The sequence below is a fragment of the Rana temporaria genome, chromosome 5 (assembly GCF_905171775.1).
Source record: "Rana temporaria chromosome 5, aRanTem1.1, whole genome shotgun sequence".
In the NCBI taxonomy this organism is placed as follows: Eukaryota; Metazoa; Chordata; class Amphibia; order Anura; family Ranidae; genus Rana; species Rana temporaria.
Genome location: NC_053493.1, coordinates 246,923,359 through 246,945,986, shown reverse-complemented (window position 1 = coordinate 246,945,986; position 22,628 = coordinate 246,923,359). Strand labels below are relative to the sequence as shown.

Below are 22,628 nucleotides of genomic sequence, written 5' to 3'. Positions count from 1 at the left end.
TTAGTGTCCCGTCGAAATTCTCAAAGCCGCCCGGCGTTAATTACGTTCGCGCGCTGCACGTCGGGAAAATTACGTCACACGCATGCGCAGTACGGCCGGCGCGGGAGCGCGCCTCATTTAAATTTTAAACGCCCCCAGGAGAGGAGGACCGCCTTACGACGGCGGCACTTAAGTTACACGGCCTGAAATTTCTACCTAAGTGCTTTGACGATCGGGCACTTAGGTAGAAATTTTAAGTCAGTGTAACTTAACTGCTGAAATTTAAGTTACGCAGACTTTTTGAGAATTTGGCCCAAGGTTTTTACCTTCATGCATTCTAGAAGGTAAAAAACTCTGGGCCAGATTCACAGAATAGATACGACGGCGTATCTCCTGATACACCGTCGTATCTCTTGTCCTATCTATGCGGCTGATTCATAGAATCAGCTCCGCATAGATAGCCCTAAGATCCGACACGAGCCATGTTAAAGTATGGCCGTCGTTCCCGCTTCAAATTTCAAATAATTTTTTTTTTTTTTGCGTAAGACGTCCGGGAATACGAAACGCCGTAACTCACGTCGCCGTTCAAAAAAATTACATCACATCGCGTAAAGCACGGCGGGAATTTCAAAACTGAGCATGCGCAGTACGTCCAGCACGGGAGCGCGCCTAATTTAAATGGTACACGCCCCATTTGAATTGGGCGGGCTTGCGCCGGACGTGTTTACGATACACCGCCGCAAGTTTACAGGTAAGTGCTTTGTGGATCAGGCACTTACACTAAAAACTTGTGGCGGTGTAACGTGAACGGGTTACGTTGCGCCGCCGCAATTGTACCTGAATCTGGCCCTCTGTGTGCAACAGCACTTTCAGTCCCCCCTAAAACTTACCTGAGCCCCCTCTCGATCCAGCAATGTGCCTTGGCTCTCCTAGGTCTCTCTCTCCTCATTGTCTCCGACAGCAGCAGTAGGAGAGTGAACCTGCTTGTCATCTACAGCTGCTACTACAGTCATCTACACTAGCATCTGGGTCTCATACCAAGTGGCTGTCCTGCTGCTTACTGAACACATGCAGCCATATGTAAATAAAAGGTGTTTTATGATTGGAAAAGCTGGAGCCATTTGGATGCTGAGTTTTTGACCCCTTGTGTTCAAAATGCAGCAGGGCAGAAACTCAGCATTAGACCTGGAAGCTAGTAGAGTAGAAGCAGTATTTACAACAGTGATTTCCGGCTTCTACAGGGACCCCATGGGTATGGCAAGTAAATACTTACATTGCTCCAAGCCGGACCAATATAACCGACTATGAACCACAAATATGCAAAAAAATATGGCATGAAATTTGGATTATGACTGCATCACAGGTGCTTTTTGAGGCTGCATTCACACTTTCGTATAGCGGGAAAAAAACTTCCAGCTTGCGACTTTGATGAATTATTGTGTCGCATAGGGCCCGCCCATTCAAGTGAAGCTGCACTATGTGCGCTTATTGCCCGAAAAAATTACTTGTTCCTTTTCAGCCAACAAGCTTCATGCGATTTTTAACAGGCACCGTTTGCCATGATTACCACGTAATCCTGACGTGTAACAATCTCGGCAGAACCGCATTCCTGGTGCCATTAAAGAATAACGGCACTCAAACAAATGTTGCTCATTGTACGAATTCCAAATAGTGAAGTGTGAATGGAGCCTTAAGGTGCTAGGGCACTAATCACAATGAATGGCATCACTGGCTGCACACCAAGTGTTATGGCACATTAGTAAAAACACACCCTTATGTAGTTTAGAATAGATTGAGACAATGTTTTTGCACCCAATTGGATCTTACACAGTAGGTTTTTTAGGACTTTGATATGGAATCCAAAATTTCTGTTGTGTGGCTCAGACAGGCAAGACCTTGATTAGCTGAAAGAGAATTGAGCAGGGGAAAGAACCATAACCTAAAAAAGTAGGATACTGTAGGTAAATGGATTTCAATATGTCTACCTGAGTTCCTTTAATTCCATCATCTCCAGTGTCACCCTGAAAAGAGAATTTCATTTAAATAAGTACGTTTTTAAATGTAAGTGTAATAAATAGATTCTAGTAGGGTAATGTTGTTATTGGTCAGTTTCTAATCAGCTTTTAATGGTAGTTGTTAACTCACAAGCACAAATGATTGTTTCCGAAATGTGTTTATTTCTACAGTAAATTCACTGCTTTCTAAATATGGGATAGAATTTCCAAATTATAATTACTATTAATTACCTTGTGCCCCTTTGGGCCTTGAATTCCCATAGAACCTTCCAAACCAGGCAATCCTGGGTGTCCCATTTGACCCTAGAAAGTCAAGCAAACATTAATTCTTTAATAATTAGAGAGAAAAGTTCAAAGCATTTATTTGCCTTTGTAAAAAAAAAAAAAAAAAAAAAAAGGAAAATTACTTGTATTTGGGATCAGATTGAGATCAGTTTAACGTTAATTTGTTTTTTAATAATTTTTATTGTAAGTTTTTGAGATAATTGTATAAAACAGAGCCTATTGGGCATACCCAGGCTCAATTGCATAACAAAAAGAAAAACAATGAAAATAACTTAGCTAAACCAAAGCATCCTAAAACTAGCAAAACAGTTGGTACGCTCTAACCGCCAGCGAAGGCCTGAATAATAGGAATTTTACCAATCGATCCTCCTCCTAGACATCCTACAGCGCTAGACTCAAGGAATGACAAAATACACCCTCTCCCAGATCTCTGACAGCAGGAGTCAGAGATATAGAACATAAATGCAGAGGTCCACCACCAATGTCAATGTCTAAATATTAAATAGTCCCGTAGTCAGATGGGGAGCTTGTCCCTCCCAGCGAGTAGAACATACGCTAGGGCCTAGGATCGAAAACAGGCCTTAGGTTATGGTCACATTGGTACTGTATTCAGTTTGAGATTTCTGGTTTAGTTAGGTATATATACCATACGGTATACTGAAAAGCTGAGATCTTTATACTTTGTATTGTTAAACTTCAATAAAAACTATTGAAACATAAATATTAAATAGTCTTCCGGGGAATTAACATTAGTATAGGGGGATTCCACCCAAATGTTCCATATTTTATGAAATTTCTTGGTACAGCCTCTAGACAAGTATGTCGTTTTGTATAGTGGAAGGGCTGAATTAATCAAATGCTTCCATAAGTTAATTGATGGAGCAGAGGGATATTTCCATCATAGGACAATGGCTTTACGAGCATAGTAAAGTAGTATCCCTAAGAGGGTTATAACTGCCCGCCTATGAGCCAGAGGCATTACAAGGCCCAGCAGATATTCGTTCACTGTCAATAGGATTTGGACTGTAAATTTGAGATATGTTTAAGATACATTCACATCATATATACATCAACGTTTAAGAATGTAAAGCAAATTTTGTTTTTATATCTAGTAAGTGTCTTCTATTAGCAGGGTTTTAAATAGATTCTTACAGCCATCTGTTCAGTATAAAATATACATATACACATTTTCTATATATTGTTTTTTCTCTGTTGATAAAATGACAAAATACCCCCTCAATATTGCTCTGCAATAGAAATGGCAAAACCATTTTGAATAGGCAGTTTTAGGCCTTGTACACACGACCGTTTTCCTCGACAGAATCCATCAAGAAACTTGGTGGCAGAGCTTTTTTGCCGAGGAAACCGGTCGTGTGTATGTTTTATATCGAGGAAACTGTCGAGGAACTCTTTTTCCTCGACGGGAGTCTCAATTTCCTTGCCGTGTTCCTCGGCGGGCTGGTTTTTCGACGAGAAACACGTTCGTGTGTATGCTAAGAAACCCGTGCATGCTCAGAATAAAGAATGAGACGGGAGCGCACCTTCGGTAAAAGTAGCATTTGTAACGGAGATAACACATTTTTCACGCTGTAACAGTCTGAAAAGTGCAAATTGTCTCTTACCAAACTTTTACTTAACACGCAGTAACATGAGATTAGCAAAAGCAGCCCCAAGGGTTGTGCCAGTGGAATCGAACTTCCCCTGCCGTTGTATGTGTTGTACGTCACCGCGTTTGAGAACGAGGAGATTTGGTCTTGACAGTGTGTACGCAAAGAAAGCTTGTCAAGTTTCTCGACAAGCCTAACAAGGAACACGTCAAGGAAAATGATGTGTCTTTTCCGACGAGTTCCTCGGTCGTGTGTACGAGGCCTAAGTTATGGAAAGTGTGATATAATTTTAGGAGCAGTTTTACAATTTATTAAGATGTCATGGGACAGTTTTCACCTACTTTCAGTCCAGAAAGTCCTGATGGTCCTGGAGGCCCTGAATCACCTTGTATACCCTGGGATTTGTAAAAAAGTGTCAATATATATATATATACACAATTTTAAAATACAAAGACAGCCAGCCAAACATTCAGAACAATACCTTTGGCCCTTGATGTCCTTCTGCTCCCGGTAGTCCATTTGCTCCATTGTCACCCTTTTAAAAACAAACTACAACTTAAAAGTCACATAACTCATACTTCAGACTGTGTGAGAAATTGTAAATGAAGTAGTTTCACCAGTAATGTTTAATTTGCAGCTTGCTATGTGCAAACAAGTATTACATCCTTAGACCATTTCACTATCAACTGCCAACAAGAATTCTCTTGAAATATTGAAAAAAAAAAACTATTCCCTGACTGCATGCATATAAGATCCTTACCAATTTGTAATTTAGTTGTGGATAAGTCATTTTGTACTGTTTTATAAATTGTCAATATTGAAGTTCTCTTTTGATCAAAATGTTTTGGGTGGAGGTCTGTATTAAACGAATCCATCATTGGCAAGATGAAATTTCAGTGCTGCAAAGCAGACTGAACAATGTAGAGATCACTCTTCTATTATATGCTGCTATTGACTTGTAACTGACAAGTAGGGTGACCACGTGTCCCAGATAGCACAATCCCGCCCCCTGCTTGTGATTGGAGAAATCATAAATCCCGCCTCATGTGTCCAATCACTGTGCTGTGATTCGTTACAGCACAAGCTGATTTTAGGGAAGGGAGGGTGTCCCTGAATGGTAGTTTGGAAATGTGGTCACCCTACTGACAAGGTAAACACTCTATAGGCTCGGGTGCATTTTCTGTAATGTCATAAGAGAAATAAAGGAACTGCCATCGCTAACCTCCTCCTGAAATACTTGGTGAATGCCTGTTATGCTGACCTACTTATTTAAAGTTTTTGAGACATTGACTCAGGAAAGAAAAGAAAAATTTCTTTTTACATGCTTGCCCCATGTCCTTGAGTCAACATATTAAGCATGGTTGCTTAGATTTACAGACAGACAACTATCTTTTTAGAAGGGGAGGTCAGCAGTGGCAGACTATGCTACATTTATGACAGTGTAGCCTTTAAGTCTTTGTTGCAGAAAGCCACATACATTCAAGACCAAAGCACAGATGTTGGAGATACTTACGATGTATTCAAAATGGCTGCATCTGCGCTGAATTTATTATAATATTGTAACAATAAGCTTGACACTGATTATATATATATATATATATATATATATATATATATATATATATATATATATATATATATATATACATATATAAACAGTATACAGTATATACCAGTCCACACAACTTGAAAAGTTTGAGATTTTGACGGTTACCACATGAGGGCAGTACACACCAATCTATAAATATATAGCTATATAGAATGTATAAAGCATAATTCACTACCCCCTTTCAACCACTGTTAATAATATTCTTTTTGCTGTATGATAGCTTATCTGAGTTACCCTAGAGTATTTATTGCATGTAAACCCAGGCTTTATATACTTTCTCAGATCTTTTTTTAAATATGTTTTATTAAAACTTTAGTGTTATGAGTTTACTTTGCTAAAACCCAGCTGTATCCCCTAACTCCCTCCGGTCTTATCTATTACTTGAGTTCGCACTATTGAAATGTACATATAATCCATCAGAAAGAAATGTAAAGGTCAGCAATGATAATTAAGCTGTAGAAAGATATCCAGGCATCATAGCTGTATCATAAGGTGGATCTCTGTACAGTTGGCTCTTTTTGATCTCTGTGTTCAATGTGCTGCAGAAAGTAGCTTTCTTGCTTCATAATTTCTGTATTTTATTTTAGGCAACCTGAAAAAGGTACTTTCCTCACAGTACGACAGTAAAATGAAATAAACTAGGCATAATCTGCTTGCATCTTTTCCATTCTTATGTATCTGTTACAATAAAGCAACACGTACAACATAATTTTTAATTATGCTAAATATTTTTTTGTTATAATGATAAAAACATTTTCTTTATATTCAATCAAACTTTGCCACTGTGCCACGATGCATTTTGTACATGAATACATATACAGATCTTACTAAAGCATTTGCAAAATATTAGTAAAATGTAGTAAAAATAATAGTAGAAATGTTGTATAATTTGCATTTCATATGACTATAAATGCTGCGTTTGTTCCTGGTATGCCATTATTCAAAGAAGGCCAACACAGTGGACTTCACTTACAGAATTTTCAAAGCATTTTATTCTAATATAAAATATTAACACCATCCATGTAGTCCATCATAATAGCAGTATATGTAATCTGACATGCAGATAATGCAACTCCTTGTAAATCTGAAATGCTTTGGGTTAATCTGACCTTTTCTCAAGCTTAGAGTCAATTAGACTTAAGACCTATATATTTATATCCAGTAGTGTCTTACCCTTATCTATTCACAAACAGTGAGCAGGAATATGTCAACCAATCCATTAGCAGCTAGGAGTAGGTGAACTAAACTGTTTTATCCTTAGTATCCTACACCTTTGGACCTGATGGAAAACTATTGTGTATAAACACCGGAGTGTGCCCCACCTCCAAGCAATCTGACCACCTGAACTTTTCCAAGTCTTGCCTGCATCTTCAGTCCACTGGATCTTCTGGAGAATTCAAATCGTGACAAATCTGTCACTTGACCTTCTCCTTCGTCCTCCATTGGCTATTTCATAGTTCTAAACTATAAATCAAAATCTCACAGTATGGACCTAATATGATTGAATTATACATTTGAAAATGTAATAAAATTACTGAAAATTTAGAAAGTGAAATACCCTGTGCTGGCCCTCTTTAGATACAAAACAGCTTTTGACTCGGCTGATGGGTAAAGTATAGATGTGCTACCCTGTTTGCACAATGATCCAGTTCTCTGAGTTTTTTGTTCGATTTTTTTAAAAAAAAATTAAGCATTAAACATCGATTGTAGTGAATTTCTCTAGGTGAATATTCCAGACTCCATATTCAATGCTCACCTTGAGGCCAGGCGGCCCTACAACTCCTTTAGGTCCAGGCATTCCTCTTTCTCCCTGAAATTGCAAGTGACTATAGACATTAACTTTTGTTATCTAATCATAATTGTATATTATACAAGAAATCAAGCGGATTTTAAGAGTGTACACTTTAAAGAAAACCTTTTGGGGTTAGAAATATGAAGACTAATGCCTTGTACACACGTTCGGATATTCCGACCGTGTGTGTGTACCCCATCTGAATTTTTCCTTTGGAAATTCCGACAGACTTAGAAAGAGAACATGTTCTATTTTTTTCTGTTCGTTTGTATGGAACGCAGACGGAGAAAAAAACATGCATGCTCAGAATCAAGTCGACGCATGGCTCGTCACCGTGTTTTGGACGGTCGGAATTTGGTGTGATTGTGTGTATGCAAGACAGCTTCCGTCAGAAAAATCCGTTGGTTTTTATCCTGACGGACATTCTGATCGTGTGTACAAGGCATAATTCTGCTGACTTCCTTCAGAAATGCAAATTGCCTTGATGTCATTCATCTTCTCTGGCTTCATAAGCTTCTGAGACAGCTTGACAACCTTGCAGATTGTAGCAAGAAACATCTCATTGGTTGTTTTATATATATATATATATATATATATATATTAGTGCTGTCAAGCGATTAAAATTTTTAATCGCGATTAATCGCATTAATGTCATAGTTAACTCACGATTAATCGCGCCAAAAATTTTTTTTTTGTTTTCTTATTTTTTTTTTCTTTTTTTATAATATTAAATTGTGTTTTTTTAATTTTTTTACATTTTGATCACTTTTATTGCTGTCACAAGGAATGTAAACATCCCTTGTGACAGCAATAGGTGGTGACAGGTACTCTTTATGGAGGGATCGGGGGTCTAAAAGACCTCCGAGCCCTCCTTTGCACTTCAAAGTATTCAGATCGCCGAAAACGGCGATTCTGAATACTGTGTACTTTTTTAAATCCGGCGCCATTGGCAGCCGAGAAACCCGGAAGTGATGTCATGATGTCGCTTCCGTGGTTTCAATGCGGAGACTGAATCATCAATCGCTTACGGCTTAGTGTCAGTCTCCGCCTGGACACAGAAGGCGCCGGATGGAGGATCGGGTCTCCCGGTGGGACGGGAGGCCCGGTCAGAGCGGCGAAAGGCGGCGGGAGGGGGGGATGTCCCCTCCCGCTCCTCCGGCATAACAACCGAGCGGCTTTTAGCCGCATCGGTTGTTATGTTTGGATAGCCGATCGCCCGCTCTAAACAACGGTACCGGGATGATGCCTGCGGCTGCAGGCATCATCCCGGTATAACCCCCGAACGCCACCTCGTTAATTGCACGATAAAAAAATTTACGGCGTTAACGTGGGTTTGCGTTAACGCCGTTAATAGCGCGTTTAACTGACAGCACTAATATATATATATATATATATATATATATATATATATATATATATATATATATATACACAGGGCTTTTTTTCAGGGGGAACTTGGGGGAACTCAGTTCCACCACCTCTGGCTCAGACCCTTTGGTGCCTGCTCACCACAATCACTTGTAAACACAGCATTCTGGTTTCTTTGTTTACAAGTGACAGCTCTGCACTCTGTGTGTAACCACCTGAACTCTGCATTCTGTATGTAATGCAATCCTGGTATTTAATGCCCCTTTAAGACCCTTCTACTGTTTGTGAAATCTGAACGGGGTCCTGGTTGAGTTCCTGCACCTATTTTCTGAGAAAAAAAGCTCTGTACAGGGAGTGCAGAATTATTAGGCAAGTTGTATTTTTGAGGATTAATTTTATTATTGAACAACAACCATGTTCTCAATGAACCCAAAAAACTCATGAATATCAAAGCTGAATATTTTTGAAAGTAGTTTTTAGTTTGTTTTTAGTTTTAGCTATTTTAGGGGGATATCTGTGTGTGCAGGTGACTATTACTGTGCATAATTATTAGGCAACTTAACAAAAAAAAAATATATACCCATTTCAATTATTTATTTTTACCAGTGAAACCAATATAACATCTCAACATTCACAAATATACATTTCTGACATTCAAAAACAAAACAAAAACAAATCAGTGACCAATATAGCCACCTTTCTTTGCAAGGACACTCAAAAGCCTGCCATCCATGGATTCTGTCAGTGTTTTGATCTGTTCACCATCATCATTGCGTGCAGCAGCAACCACAGCCTCCCAGACACTGTTCAGAGAGGTGTACTGTTTTCCCTCCTTGTAAATCTCACATTTGATGATGGACCACAGGTTCTCAATGGGGTTCAGATCAGGTGAACAAGGAGGCCATGTCATTAGTTTTTCTTCTTTTATACCCTTTCTTGCCAGCCACGCTGTGGAGTACTTGGACGCGTGTGATGGAGCATTGTCCTGCATGAAAATCATGTTTTTCTTGAAGGATGCAGACTTCTTCCTGTACCACTGCTTGAAGAAGGTGTCTTCCAGAAACTGGCAGTAGGACTGGGAGTTGAGCTTGACTCCATCCTCAACCCGAAAAGGCCCCACAAGCTCATCTTTGATGATACCAGCCCAAACCAGTACTCCACCTCCACCTTGCTGGCGTCTGAGTCGGACTGGAGCTCTCTGCCCTTTACCAATCCAGCCACGGGCCCATCCATCTGGCCCATCAAGACTCACTCTCATTTCAGCAGTCCATAAAACCTTAGAAAAATCATTCTTGAGATATTTCTTGGCCCAGTCTTGACGTTTCAGCTTGTGTGTCTTGTTCAGTGGTGGTCGTCTTTCAGCCTTTCTTACCTTGGCCATGTCTCTGAGTATTGCACACCTTGTGCTTTTGGGCACTCCAGTGATGTTGCAGCTCTAAAAAAATGGCCAAACTGGTGGCAAGTGGCATCTTGGCAGCTGCACGCTTGACTTTTTTCAGTTCATGGGCAGTTATTTTGCGCCTTGGTTTTTCCACACGCTTCTTGCGACCCTGTTGACTATTTTGAATGAAACGCTTGATTGTTCGATGATCACGCTTCAGAAGCTTTGCAATTTTAAGAGTGCTTCATCCCTCTGCAAGATATCTCACTAGTTTTGACTTTTCTGAGCCTGTCAAGTCCTTCTTTTGACCCTTTTTGCCAAAGAAAAGGAAGTTGACTAATAATTATGCACACCTGATATAGGGTGTTGATGTCATTAGACCACACACCTTCTCATTACAGAGATGCACATCACCTAATATGCTTAATTGGTAGTAGGCTTTCGAGCCTATACAGCTTGGAGTAAGACAACATGCATAAAGAGGATGATGTGGTCAAAATACTCATTTGCCGAATAATTCTGCACTCCCTGTATATAGTGGGGGGACCTCTTTATTTGTGCCATTTGGTCCTTATTTTCAAACAGAATGCTTCCAATGAACTTCTTGCCACAGAGAAAAACAGAATTGGTTAGTGAGGGCTGTCCCCTCCACTGATTGAGCGTTCTCCTTCTACTATCCCCCGCCCCTCATTCCCCAGGTACTGTATATGCAATTTGGGCTCCAGTTCCCTGCTAATAGAGGCGTAAAAATCTGGGCACTATAAAGTAGACATAGGGCTATAGTTTGTGCTAGAGTCTTTGTCTCTCTTCAACATCAAAGGTTACTCTACATTTAAACATTTTTTTTTTTTTTTTTTTTTTTTTTACACAAGATCAGTGACACTATGGGGTATATTTATAAAACATTAATTGGACGACTGTCATGGACATTTGAGCAAGCTGTACAAATATTGCCTGTTATTTCGATAATAGATTAATTCCTATGATTATTAACTTCATCTAGTGGCCAAAATGCAGAAAAATTTGTCGCTGAGGTATTTCAGAAAACTGTGGCCAGATGATATGGACGATCATAGGAATTAATCTATTACAGAAAATACAGCTGAAATGTGTGCAGCCTGCATGAATGTGTGTAACATTCGCAAAATTAATGTTTTATAAATAGAACTCTATATATTTCATCTTTTGTGGATTACTACTTTAAATATCATGGTCAGATGCCAGAAAACAGGACATACTTGTAAATGCATGCTACCAAATTTAGTGACAATAATCAAGCCTTCTGTGTCAGTTTTGGACTAACAATAACAGGTTAGGCTTCCAGGATGCTAGAAAGAGTAAACAGCTTAGAGTTACCTTTGATCCCACTGTGCCAGGGAGACCAGGGGCACCACGAAAACCCTAAAATTATTAATAAATGAGTTTATTTTTGTAGACATACACTCATCAAAATTAAAAATGCATTTTATCTAACATAATACATTTACTGTGAAAGTATAACCAGACAGGTTATGGTGAGGTATGCTAAAAGAAACCAAAAATTGCTTCTTGCCATAACTTGTCTGAACTATTTGTTGTTAATACCCAAGCCCTGATCAATAGCAGTCATTGTTTCCATGTACTGCACTTATGATTAATAAATGTGAAATCATTGTGCTGGTCCTAGAATGCAGAACAGTTGCTACTCAAAAACCAGGAATAGTGGGCCAGATTCACGTAGCCCGGGCACAACTTAACTTTTCCGATTTAAGTTACACCGCCGCAATTTTTCCAAGTTAGTGCCCGATCCACAAAGCACTTACCTGGAAATTTGCGGCGGTGTATCCTAAATCCGGCCGGCGCAAGGCGGGCCAATTCAAATGGGGCGAGTCCCATTTAAATTAGGCGCGCTCCCGCGCCGGACGTACTGCACATGCTCCCGACGCAAATTTCCCGACGTGCTTTGCGCGAAGTTACGATGCGCCGAGGTTTTGTGAATCGCGACGGGTAAAAAAAAGTTGCGTCGGGAAAAAAAGAGTTGCGCCGGGAAAAAAAAAAAAATTTACAGCGACGCGGGAAAGACGGGTACACTTTTACATGGTGTACTAACTTTACACTTTGTAAAAGGTACCCTATCTTTGCGACGGCAAACTAACACTTACGGCGACTTAACGAAGGGAAAAAGCTTTGTGGATCTCCATAAGTGCTAATTTGCATACCCGACGCTGGTTTACGATGAGAAATCCCCCTAGCGGCGGCCGCGGTACTGCATCCTAAGATCCGACAGTGTAAGTCCATTACACCTGTCGGATCTTAGGGCTAGCTATGCGTAACTGATTCTATGAATCAGTCGCATAGTTAGAAACAGAGATACGACGGCATATCAGTAGATACACCGTCGTATATCGTTTGTGAATCTGGCCCTGTGTCTTTAAAAAAAATACAAATGGTGCTATTTCCTTATATAAATCCCCGTAACCACATACTACAAAATTGTGTTACAAGAAATAAGAATTCAATATTAAAGTAACCAGTGTATTATTGCAAAAAATGTGAATTCTAATATCAAAGTGACTGGTGCATAGGAAACCAACAGAGAAAAAAATCCAAAGAAAATTCAAAGTGTCCAAAATGTCAATATACCAATGAATAACAATAGATGAATAGAATACAAAAGACTGTGTATGTGATGCTATTTGTCCAAACACACAAAGTTTGTATCCATAACACTGAATAACTGATACAAAATATCAAACAAAGTTCATTAGTGTTTATAAAACTGAATAAATTATACAAAATATCAAACAAAGTTCACACATAAAAGGACACTAATGAACTTTGATATTTTTGTATCATTTATTCAGTTTTATGGATATGTTCTCTAACAAGCCTCTGAGGGCTTCACAGAACAGCTGTATTTATACTGAGATTAAATTACACACATGTTGGCTCTATTTACTAATTAGGTGACTTCTGAAGGCACAGACCCCTAAGCACATAAAGCATTAAAAGGATATTTACAAAATTTGTTTAAGTTTTCTCAACATGAAGTAAATATTTATTGTTACCATCAGTCAATAGTTCCCTTTTTGAAGAATGTATATGTGATTTTGTTTTAAGACTTCTGATCCTTTCTAGATGTTCCAAAAGTCTGATAACTTTTATTGTATTTTTAATCTTACCGGTATGCCTGGAGGTCCATCTATTCCAGGCTGACCCAACGAACCTTTATCTCCCTGCAAATTGTAAGGTAAACAGTTATTATTTGTCTGGGTTTCAAAGAAATATAATGATGGCTTCACCAATAATTAATAAAAAGTCATTTTTATGTTCTCCAAAATTACAGTGAGAGAGACAATGTTACCAGACCATTTATTTAAAAAAGAATCTTACCATATGATTGTATTTGCAATTTATGTATTTTAGGGTTGTTATTTACCTATAAAAGCCTCCTTGTTGTAGACATCCAAAATACCTGATCCCAGGGGCAGACTGACAACTCATGGGGCCCCTGGGCAATAGCAGATTATGGGGCCCCCCGGGCAATAGGAGATTATGGGGCCCCCGGGCAATAGGAGATTATGGGGCCACACAGTATACACACACAATATGCACACTCAGTATACATATATACGCACACACTGAGAAGGTACTGTAGAGGCGGGGCAGCTATAATTTGGGATTTTTATACCAAAAGGATGTCGGTAAGGGACATTTCAGGGACAGGTGTAAAAAACAGATTTTTACATACTGTCCCTGTTCTTACTGAGGCTGGCAACCCTGATGGGGCCCCCTAGTGGCATAGTGCCCGAGTGCCCGAATGGTCAGTCTGCCCCTGCCTGAGCCTACTTCTGGGGAATGCCATCTGGGATGTCAGCAGCTCTAGCGGGCTCAGAGCTGTCTCTCAATTGACATTCTGTAGTATTCTGCTTCACTCCTCCCCAGCTTATATGGGGAGGAGAGGGGAGAAGTTGAGCCAGTATAGACAGTAAGAGCAAAAGAGGAGATGGATATAACGTGCAAGGAGGAAGTGGGCTATGTTAGGGAATTTACTCTTCTGAACTAGTCAAAGCAAGTTCAGAGGCAGGTTCCAACTGTTGGCTGTTGGGTGAAATTACTTCTGCAAGCGCTCCTGATATGTTTCCTGGGCTTTGCGCTCCCACCTGAAGGCCAGGGAACCCCATAATGAGTGCCAGGGGGTAGAGGGGATGGAGACCAGTGAACTTCTGTTTGCTGATCTCCCCTACCTAGTAAGAAACTGTAAGAAACATGTATTACATGAATACTGGGTTTAGCTGTCTTTTTCCTCGGCCGCTGTGGCTCATTGATCTGATCATTGTGTCTCAATAAAGAGAACCCCCCCACGCACATTCACATACAAATTTAAACAAACATGTTGGCTATGGGAAATTTATGGTATTGACTTTTGTCGTGGTTTCCTGACATGTTGGGTGCAACATTTACTTTGATGTAACTTCATCTTTCAAATTGTTTGTGTTGTATACTCTAAGTTTACCTTTGCGCTTGAAACCATTGCGCTAATATCACATGACGCAAAAAATATGAATTGCCAACATTTCATTCTACAAGGTCTCTGCTTTTAGAATATATATAATTTGGGGGTTTTAAGTTTTCAATCCTAAAATGATTTTTTAAATAGGTGTGCAAAAAATACAAAATGGCTATGGCAGTAAAAGTGTTAAAAGTTTAATGTGAACAAAGAACTCAATTCACCAAAGTATGACAATCATAATAAATATACCATATAAACCTCTGAAGAGCCAAGGAGTATACACGAGAATATAATTGCGCTTCAAACATCTAAACGGAACATATTTCAAAACAAAAAAAGGTCATAGGAGTATTATCTTCTAATAAGCATTTGTACCCCTTGTCACTTTATTAACATTTGGACTTTTACTGTATCACATATTTTATGTTATGATTCAGATTTTTAATTATCAAGTTCATTGTATATATATATATATATATATATATATATATATATATATATATATATACACAGTTGTATTCAGTTGTATACAGTTGTATTCAAAATTATTCAACCCCCACTGAAATTGATTGTTTTGCCCAGTTTGACATTGATTTTGATCATTCAGTCATCCTGCTTACAATTAAATCAAAGAGGCACGTGCAGGTCAGACAAATATAACATAACATTTATAATGAAATAACCACAAATGTCTTTTCTGTGCTCACATCATTATCAGTTTTATTCAACCCCCAAGTGACATTCAATCTTAGTACTTAGTACAACATCCTTTTACAGTTATAACAGCTTTTAAACTTGAAGCATAGCTTGACACAAGTGTCTTGCAGCGATCTACGAGTATCTTCGCCCATTCGTCATGGGCAAAAGCCTCCAGTTCAGTCACATTCTTAGGCTTGCGCACTGCAACTGCTTTCTTTAAGTCCCACCAGAGGTTCTCAATTGGATTTAAGTCTGGTGACTGTGATGGCCACTCCAAAATGTTCCAGCCTTTAATCTGCAACCATGCTCTAGTGGACTTGGAGGAATGCTTGGGATCATTGTCCTGTTGAAAGGTCCAACGTCTCCCAAGCCTCAGGTTTGTGACGGACTGCATCACATTGTTATCCACTATCTCCTGGTACTGAAGAGAATTCATGGTACCTTGCACACGCTGAAGCTTCCCTGTACCTGCAGAAGCAAAACAGCCCCAAAGCATGATTGACCCCCCACCATGCTTCACAGTAGGCAAGGTGTTCTTTTCATCATAGGCCTTGTTCTTCCTCCTCCAAACATAGCGTTGATCCATGGGCCCAAACACTTCTAATTTTGTTTCATCAGTCCACAGAACACAATCCCAAAACTTCTGTGGTTTGTCCACATGATTTTTGCATACTGCAGTCGACTCTTCTTATTCTTTGGAGACAGCAAGGGGGTGCGCCTGGGAGTTCTGGCATGGAGGCCTTCATTACGCAGTGTGCGCCGTATTGTCTGAGCAGAAACTTCAGTACCCACATCTTACAAATCTTTTCTCAGTTCCTCAGCAGTCACAAGGGGACTTTTCTCCACTCTACGCTTCAGGTAGCGCACAGCAGTCGAAGTCAGCATCTTCTTTCTGCCACGACCAGGTAGCGTTTCAACAGTGCCCATTGCCTTGAATTTGCGAATGATGCTTCCTATGGTGTCTCTTGGTATGTTTAACATCTTTGCAATCTTCTTATAGCCATTGCCCTTCCTGTGAAGAGTAATCACCTCTTCTCTTGTCTTCCCGGACCATTCTCTTGACTTCACCATGTTTGTAACCACACCAGTAAATGTCTAGAAGGAGCTGAGTATCACAGTCATTTTAAAGCTGCCTGATTGGTGCTTATTAGGCTTTATTGCTGCTCCCTGACATCCACAGGTGTTTTCAATACCTGATTGAAAACACTTCAATGAACCTCTGTTCTTCAGAGTGGTAGTCTTTAAGGGGTTGAATAATTGTGTAAATGAAGAATTCACAAAATAAACATTTACTACTGTATTACAAAACCAATTGATGTCATTTTAGTTGCATATGGTTCTTTAAGAAGTCCTTGTAGGATTTCATTCTGAATACAATTACAAATGTACACTAAATTCCCTAAAACCCTTTACAGCATTGGGGGGTTGAATAATTTTGAACACAACTGTATATATATACACACATACACACACACACATACACGTTTTATGTTATTTATTAGCACTTTATTATTGATTGTGGAGCGCAACACCATCTCTTGATTTGATTTGAAGTGAACAACCTATTTGCCTTTTTTAAATCAACCCCATTAGCTCTTTGTCCACAATGCATGTTATCGCAAGGGGGTTGATTTACTAAAGGCAATTAGGCTGTTTACTTTGCAAGGGAAGTTGCCCTTTGCCACCAAACATATATATGTTGCGTGGGTGGTAAGAGCTTAAAGCATACCCTGTTCATTACATTTAAGGATATCTCTGTGTTTTTTTTATATTTTGCTGGGCATTGGTAATTATAATAATCTGGAGGAAAAACTATTGGAATCTTATACCTTTGCTCCAGCAGGCCCAGGATTTCCGTTTCTTCCAGGTAGCCCTGATTCACCCTAAAACAAGTTGAGAGTATTAGGTCCATTATTGCTCTTTGGTGATATTTAGGCCTCATGCACAGTGAACAATTTCTAAACTCTCTTAGAAGCCTACCTAATGGCAACAGCAATTTGGCAAAAAAACATCTGACGCTTGTAAAAGCGTGTAAAGCATTTAGCCACATTTACCTGCCTCAAGCATTGGGTCGTTAATTGATTTTATTGGCCAGAATATATAATTTATTCTGTCAATTGAAATAAATGTATGCTTAAGAGATAAATGTGCCTAGCATTAACAACATGTTTACACACGTTTACAAGTGTCAAGCATTAAGCTCTGTTGCCCCCGGACGCACAGTTTTTTTTCCTCCTGCCACTAAATGTTGCTGTAAAAAACAAACAAAAAAATGTAAGTTACACAGGTAAAATTTTTGCCATATTGCTAATGGTTTATTAATCCAATGCTATATTTTCTTGACGAGTGTTTTCGAACTGGGGTGCCATGAGGGTGCCACAGCAACAGCCCGATCTGAGTGATCCTGTTGTGCTACAGGAGAGAGCACTGTTGAGTCCTGTGTACAGAGGAAGCAGAGAGCTCAGCTCGCAGCTCAGCCGACACCTCTGTTCTCTGCTCCTCTCTGTATTCTTGACAGCAAAGCAGAAAGATAAGCCGACAGTTATATTCTAAAAAAAAATGTTTTTTTTTTTCAAACAACTAAAGAAAGAAAGTGGCTGGATTTTCACCAGCTGTGTGTATTTGCTGTATTATGGTAGCGCATCTACCATGTTTCCCTTACCTGTGCTGAAAGAAATCCAGAGGACGTCATTGCTGGCCTCCATCTGAAAATATTCTTTCCTGGCTTTAATGCTTTCAGTGACTGACTCAAAACAAGTGTGTAGCACTTCTACCTTGCAGCACTGGGGTCCTCATTTTGAGTCCTGGTCAAGACACTATCTGCATGGAGTTTGCATTTTTCCTATGTGCTTGTGTGGGTTTCCTCTGGATACAGAAATTTTCTCCAACACTTCAAAGACAAGCTGGTAGGTTAAATGGCTCCTGTCCCAAAATTGGCCCTAGTATGATTTTCTACTGAGGGTGGCCAAGATGTTTGTCTCCTCATCTGTGCCAACAGCAAATAAAGCAATTTGAGCTCCCAGGTAGAAAAATGCTATGTAAAAATAAATTAATATTAAATAATGAATAGTATTTCTGAAGCTTTTGGGTCTGTATGTAAGTCAAGTAGTCAGCAATTTTAGAAGCAGAGATCAGCAATGGCAGTCTACACAATCCCACAATACAGGTTTACGTAAAGGAGAAACAATACTGTACAAGCAGCAACACTGCAGGTAAGAGCCGTGGTCCTTGGACTCCAATGTTTGAATTTGTTGCTAGAGTTCTCAACGTAAACAAGCACACAGTTACAGTTACATTGCCCAAAATTCCACCCAACACTGACTTCTTAGCCTGAGCCTTTACATTTGTTCACCTTTGTACAAAAGTATACATAGAAAAAAAAACTTACTGGTGGACCGTGATGTCCTGGAGTCCCAACTAGTCCTCTTTCACCTTTACTGCCCTAATAAAACAAATCCCAAAATGAGCATGCTTTGACTATCTTGCTTAGCATATTAAAAAATAAATATTGCTATCCAAAAATATTCAAAGATAAAATATTCAAAAGAAAAGTCATGCATAGCAGATATTTACTTGACTTCCAAGGTCTGTTCTTCCTAACATGTCTATAGGGTAATATTTTAACCACTTGCTTACTGGGCACATAAACCCCCTTCGTTCCCAGGCGAAATCTCAGCGTCCGGCACTGCGTCGCTTTAACTGACAATTGCGCGGTCGTGCGACGTGGCTCCCAAACAAAATTGGCGTCCTTTTTTCCCCACAAATAGAGCTTTCTTTTGGTGGTATTTGATCACCTCTGCGGTTTTTATTTTTTGCGCTATAAACAAAAAAAGAGCAACAATTTAAAAAAAATATATATTTTTTTTACTTGTTGCTATAATAAATATCCCATTTTTTTTTAAAAAAACTATTTTTTTTCTCAGTTAAGGCCGATACGTATTTTTCGACGTATTTTTGTAAAAAAAAAAAAAAAAAAACGCAATAAGCGACTGGTTTGCGCAAAAGTTATAGCGCCTACAAAATGGGGAACAGAATTATGATTTTTTTTATTATTTTTTTTTTTTACTAGTAATGGCGGCGATCTGCGATTTTTATTGGGACTGGGATATTGCGGCGGACGTATCGGACACTTTTGACACAAATTTGGCGCCATTCACATTTATAAAGCGATCAGTGCTATAAAAATGCACGAATTACTGTATAAATGTGACTGGCAGTGAAGGGGTTAACACTAGGGGGTGAGGAAGGGGTTAACTGTGTAGCCTGGGTGTGTTATAACTGTGTGGGGGGAGGGGGGTGACTGGGGGAGGGGACCGATGCTGTGTCCCTATGTACAAGGGACACAGATCGGTCTCCTCTCCTCTGACAGCACGTGGAGCTCTGTGTTTACACACAGAGCTCCACGTCCCTGCTGTCACCTGCCGTGTCACCGACGATCGCGTGTACCCGGCGGACATCGCGGCCGCCAGGTACACGCATCGGGTCTTCGGCGATGCGTCGGGACAGTTTTTACCCGCCGCGCGCCACCCAGTGGCGCGCGTGGGTAATGCACATAAAAGGCCGTTTTTAAACGGCCACTTGGCACTTGAGAGCCGCGCTGCGGACGTATTTCGTCTATAGCGCGGATCTCAAGTGGTTAAATATACGTACATGGGACTTTTGGTAGAATAATAGATAATAATAGAACTAGTTTCTTTGTGTACAGAATGTATACATGTTTTGTTTAACTTCATAAATTAAAGTATTCCTTAAGAGCCGGTTCACATTGGGGCGGCACGACTTTGGGGGCGACTCGGCAAGGCGTCCTGAAGACGACTTCAGAGGCGACATGCAAAATGACTTCTGTATAGAAGTCAATGCAAGTCGCCCTGAGTCGCCCCCAAAGTCGTACAAGAACCTTTTTCTAAGTCAAAGCGACTTGCGTCGCTCCTATTAGAACGGTTCTATTGAATAGAATGGGACGCGACTTGTCAGGCTGCTGAGTCGCCTGACGAGTCGCCCCAGTGTGAACCGGCTCTTACTCAAATCTTTTATTTTTACATTTTAGATAAAGTAAGGGGGGGGGGGTTAAACACGCTGTCAGTTTTGTTTTGGGTCATTGTGTCTCATTAGGGATATTTCCATTCACCCTGCCTCTAGACTCAACAGGAAGTCAGAGGACATATTTTCGGTGTTAGGGGAATTCTTTAGAGTTGTCACCAGAACACGTTTTCTCATTTCCCTTCTATTCCTGTTCTGGTGGCAACTCAAAATGTTGGATACCTTTTATTACTAGTGATTTTGATAATCAGGAAAATGAAAGAATGTAAATCTCCCTAATAGGAACATAGACAGAAATAATAAGCAGCTGTTTCTAATTCTTCACTGCTCCATCCAAACTGAAAAATAAACATTTTGCCTTCAGTTACACTTTTAGTTGGAAGTTATCACTATTACAGCTGATATTACAAAAATAGTACTAAAGAACACACATATATACCGTATTTGCCGGTGTATAAGGCGACCGTGTGTATAAGACGACCCCCTAATTTTACAGTTTTTTAGGATTTTTTGCCTGTACTCGCCGTATAAGACGACCCCCCTTCCGAGGCTTCCGACGCTTCATATTTCTTCCTTCTGGAGCCATATTCTTCTCCCTTCTAGCTGGAGCAGGAGCAAGCGATTTATTATATTAATTAATACAAAGCCTGCTTGGATTGGCAGAGGCTGTAACATCATCAGCCCACGCCTCTCTGACTCTCAAAGCCAATCCGAGTAGGCTACTGTATGTAGTCTGCTCGGATTGGCAGAGGATGTTACTCAAATCCATGCAGTCTCTGTATTCATTTGAATACATCGCTCACCGGGATTGGCTAAGTGGTATATACTGTATGTAGCCGAAGCTACATACAGTATTACCGCACATCCAGCAGGTATCCGAGCAGCTGACCCGGCGTATAAGACGACCCCTGCTTTTTGGACATTTTTTTTAAGTGTAAAAGGTAGTCTTATACGCCAGCAAATACAGTGTGTATATATATATATATTTATTTATTTATTTAATGCTCATATTATTTTGTTGGCAATGTTTATCATCTCCATAGTGTCAGTGTTGGGTTTTTTACCTTTTTTTTTACTCTCTTGCTTTAAGAGTAGTTCTAGATTTTTTTAAAGCCCATTTGATCTGTACAACTTATTGGTACTAGATATCTCTCTTTTAAAGTAGAATTCCAGACTAATGCTAAATCAGCTTAAATCTGCTCCCATGCCTTTCTAACAGCTAAACTAACTACTCTGTAGAAGGAAAATGCTTATACCTACAGTACCTATTTCCAGGGTGCTCCAGTCTGGTCACGTGATCTCCCCAGTGGCTGGCTTTATGGGAGAGGAGAGAGCAGAAACAATGGCTGCAATGCCTGGGCGGTGATGTCATCCACAGGCTTACTTTACCACATCCATTGTCCATTCTCTCCCCTAAAACCACAGCTAGGAGCTGATCACATGACCAGACTGGAGCACCATAAGAATAGGTAAGTATAATCCTCTTTCTTCGACAGGGTAGTTAGTATAGAAGTTAGATGGGGGCTGGGAGCAGAAGTAAGCTTAGTTAGTAATAGCATGGACTTCCACTTTAAGGAGCCCCCAAAAGGGGTTGATTTACTAGAACTGGAGAGTGCAAAATCTGGTGCAGCTATGCATGGTGGCCAATCAGCTTCTGACTTCAGTTTGTTCAAGTAAGTTCCGACAATAAAACTTGGAAGCTGAAGCTAAATGGTTTCTATGCAGAGCTATGCCAGATTTTGCACTCTCTAGTTTTAGTAAATCTCAACCTCAAAGTGTTAGTTTACCTATGTTCAGAAATTTCTGCTGTCAGCGTACCTTTTTTCTACGACCACTACAACAAAAGCATGTTAGTGGGCTGGGATGCCTGTTTTTCAGCGCACTATTGCTCTTTTAGTCAATTTTAAACACTTGCCAGAAGTCAAGTATTTTGTAAGCTTTTTCTAAGCTAGTGGGGCATTGGAGCATCACCTAAAAATTGCCAGAGCTGGAGCTTTATGAGATCTGATGGTGTCACAGGTATAGATTGTTCCAGGATTGACCCTACTTCTCTTGTAGGTCACAAGAGTGCACTTTGTTCTATACTTCTGTGACCCATATTCAGTTGACAGCAGACTAAAGCCTGCTGATGTCACTCAGCCGCTCGAGATTCTGGAGAGATCCCGGCTTTATTGTCAGGATCCACACAGATGCCTGAACCTCAGTGAACTGCTGAGATCTTGAGCCAGCCGCTCCCCCTGCACAGTGGTTGAAAGTCAATTAGGTCACCCTAAAGGGGCAAACAAAATAAAGTGCACTTCTCCTCTAAATGGGTCTATTTATCAGTATTTTCACCTAAGAGTCACACAACCTTAACCCAAT

The 22,628-nt window shown here is 40.0% G+C and overlaps 1 protein-coding gene across 1 annotated transcript in view; it reads right to left on the bottom strand.

Moving 5' to 3' along the window:
• Positions 1–22,628, bottom strand: part of LOC120940696 (collagen alpha-1(XXI) chain-like) — a 138,033-nt gene that overhangs the window by 16,956 nt on the left and 98,449 nt on the right. The window contains exons 15-23 of the mRNA XM_040353687.1: positions 18,616–18,669; positions 17,057–17,110; positions 13,198–13,251; positions 11,393–11,437; positions 7,252–7,305; positions 4,368–4,421; positions 4,228–4,281; positions 2,226–2,297; positions 1,965–2,000 (exon numbers count right to left, since the gene is read on the bottom strand). Coding sequence (XP_040209621.1) covers positions 1,965–2,000; positions 2,226–2,297; positions 4,228–4,281; positions 4,368–4,421; positions 7,252–7,305; positions 11,393–11,437; positions 13,198–13,251; positions 17,057–17,110; positions 18,616–18,669 — 477 coding nt within the window. The remainder of the gene's footprint in view (positions 1–1,964; positions 2,001–2,225; positions 2,298–4,227; positions 4,282–4,367; positions 4,422–7,251; positions 7,306–11,392; positions 11,438–13,197; positions 13,252–17,056; positions 17,111–18,615; positions 18,670–22,628) is intronic.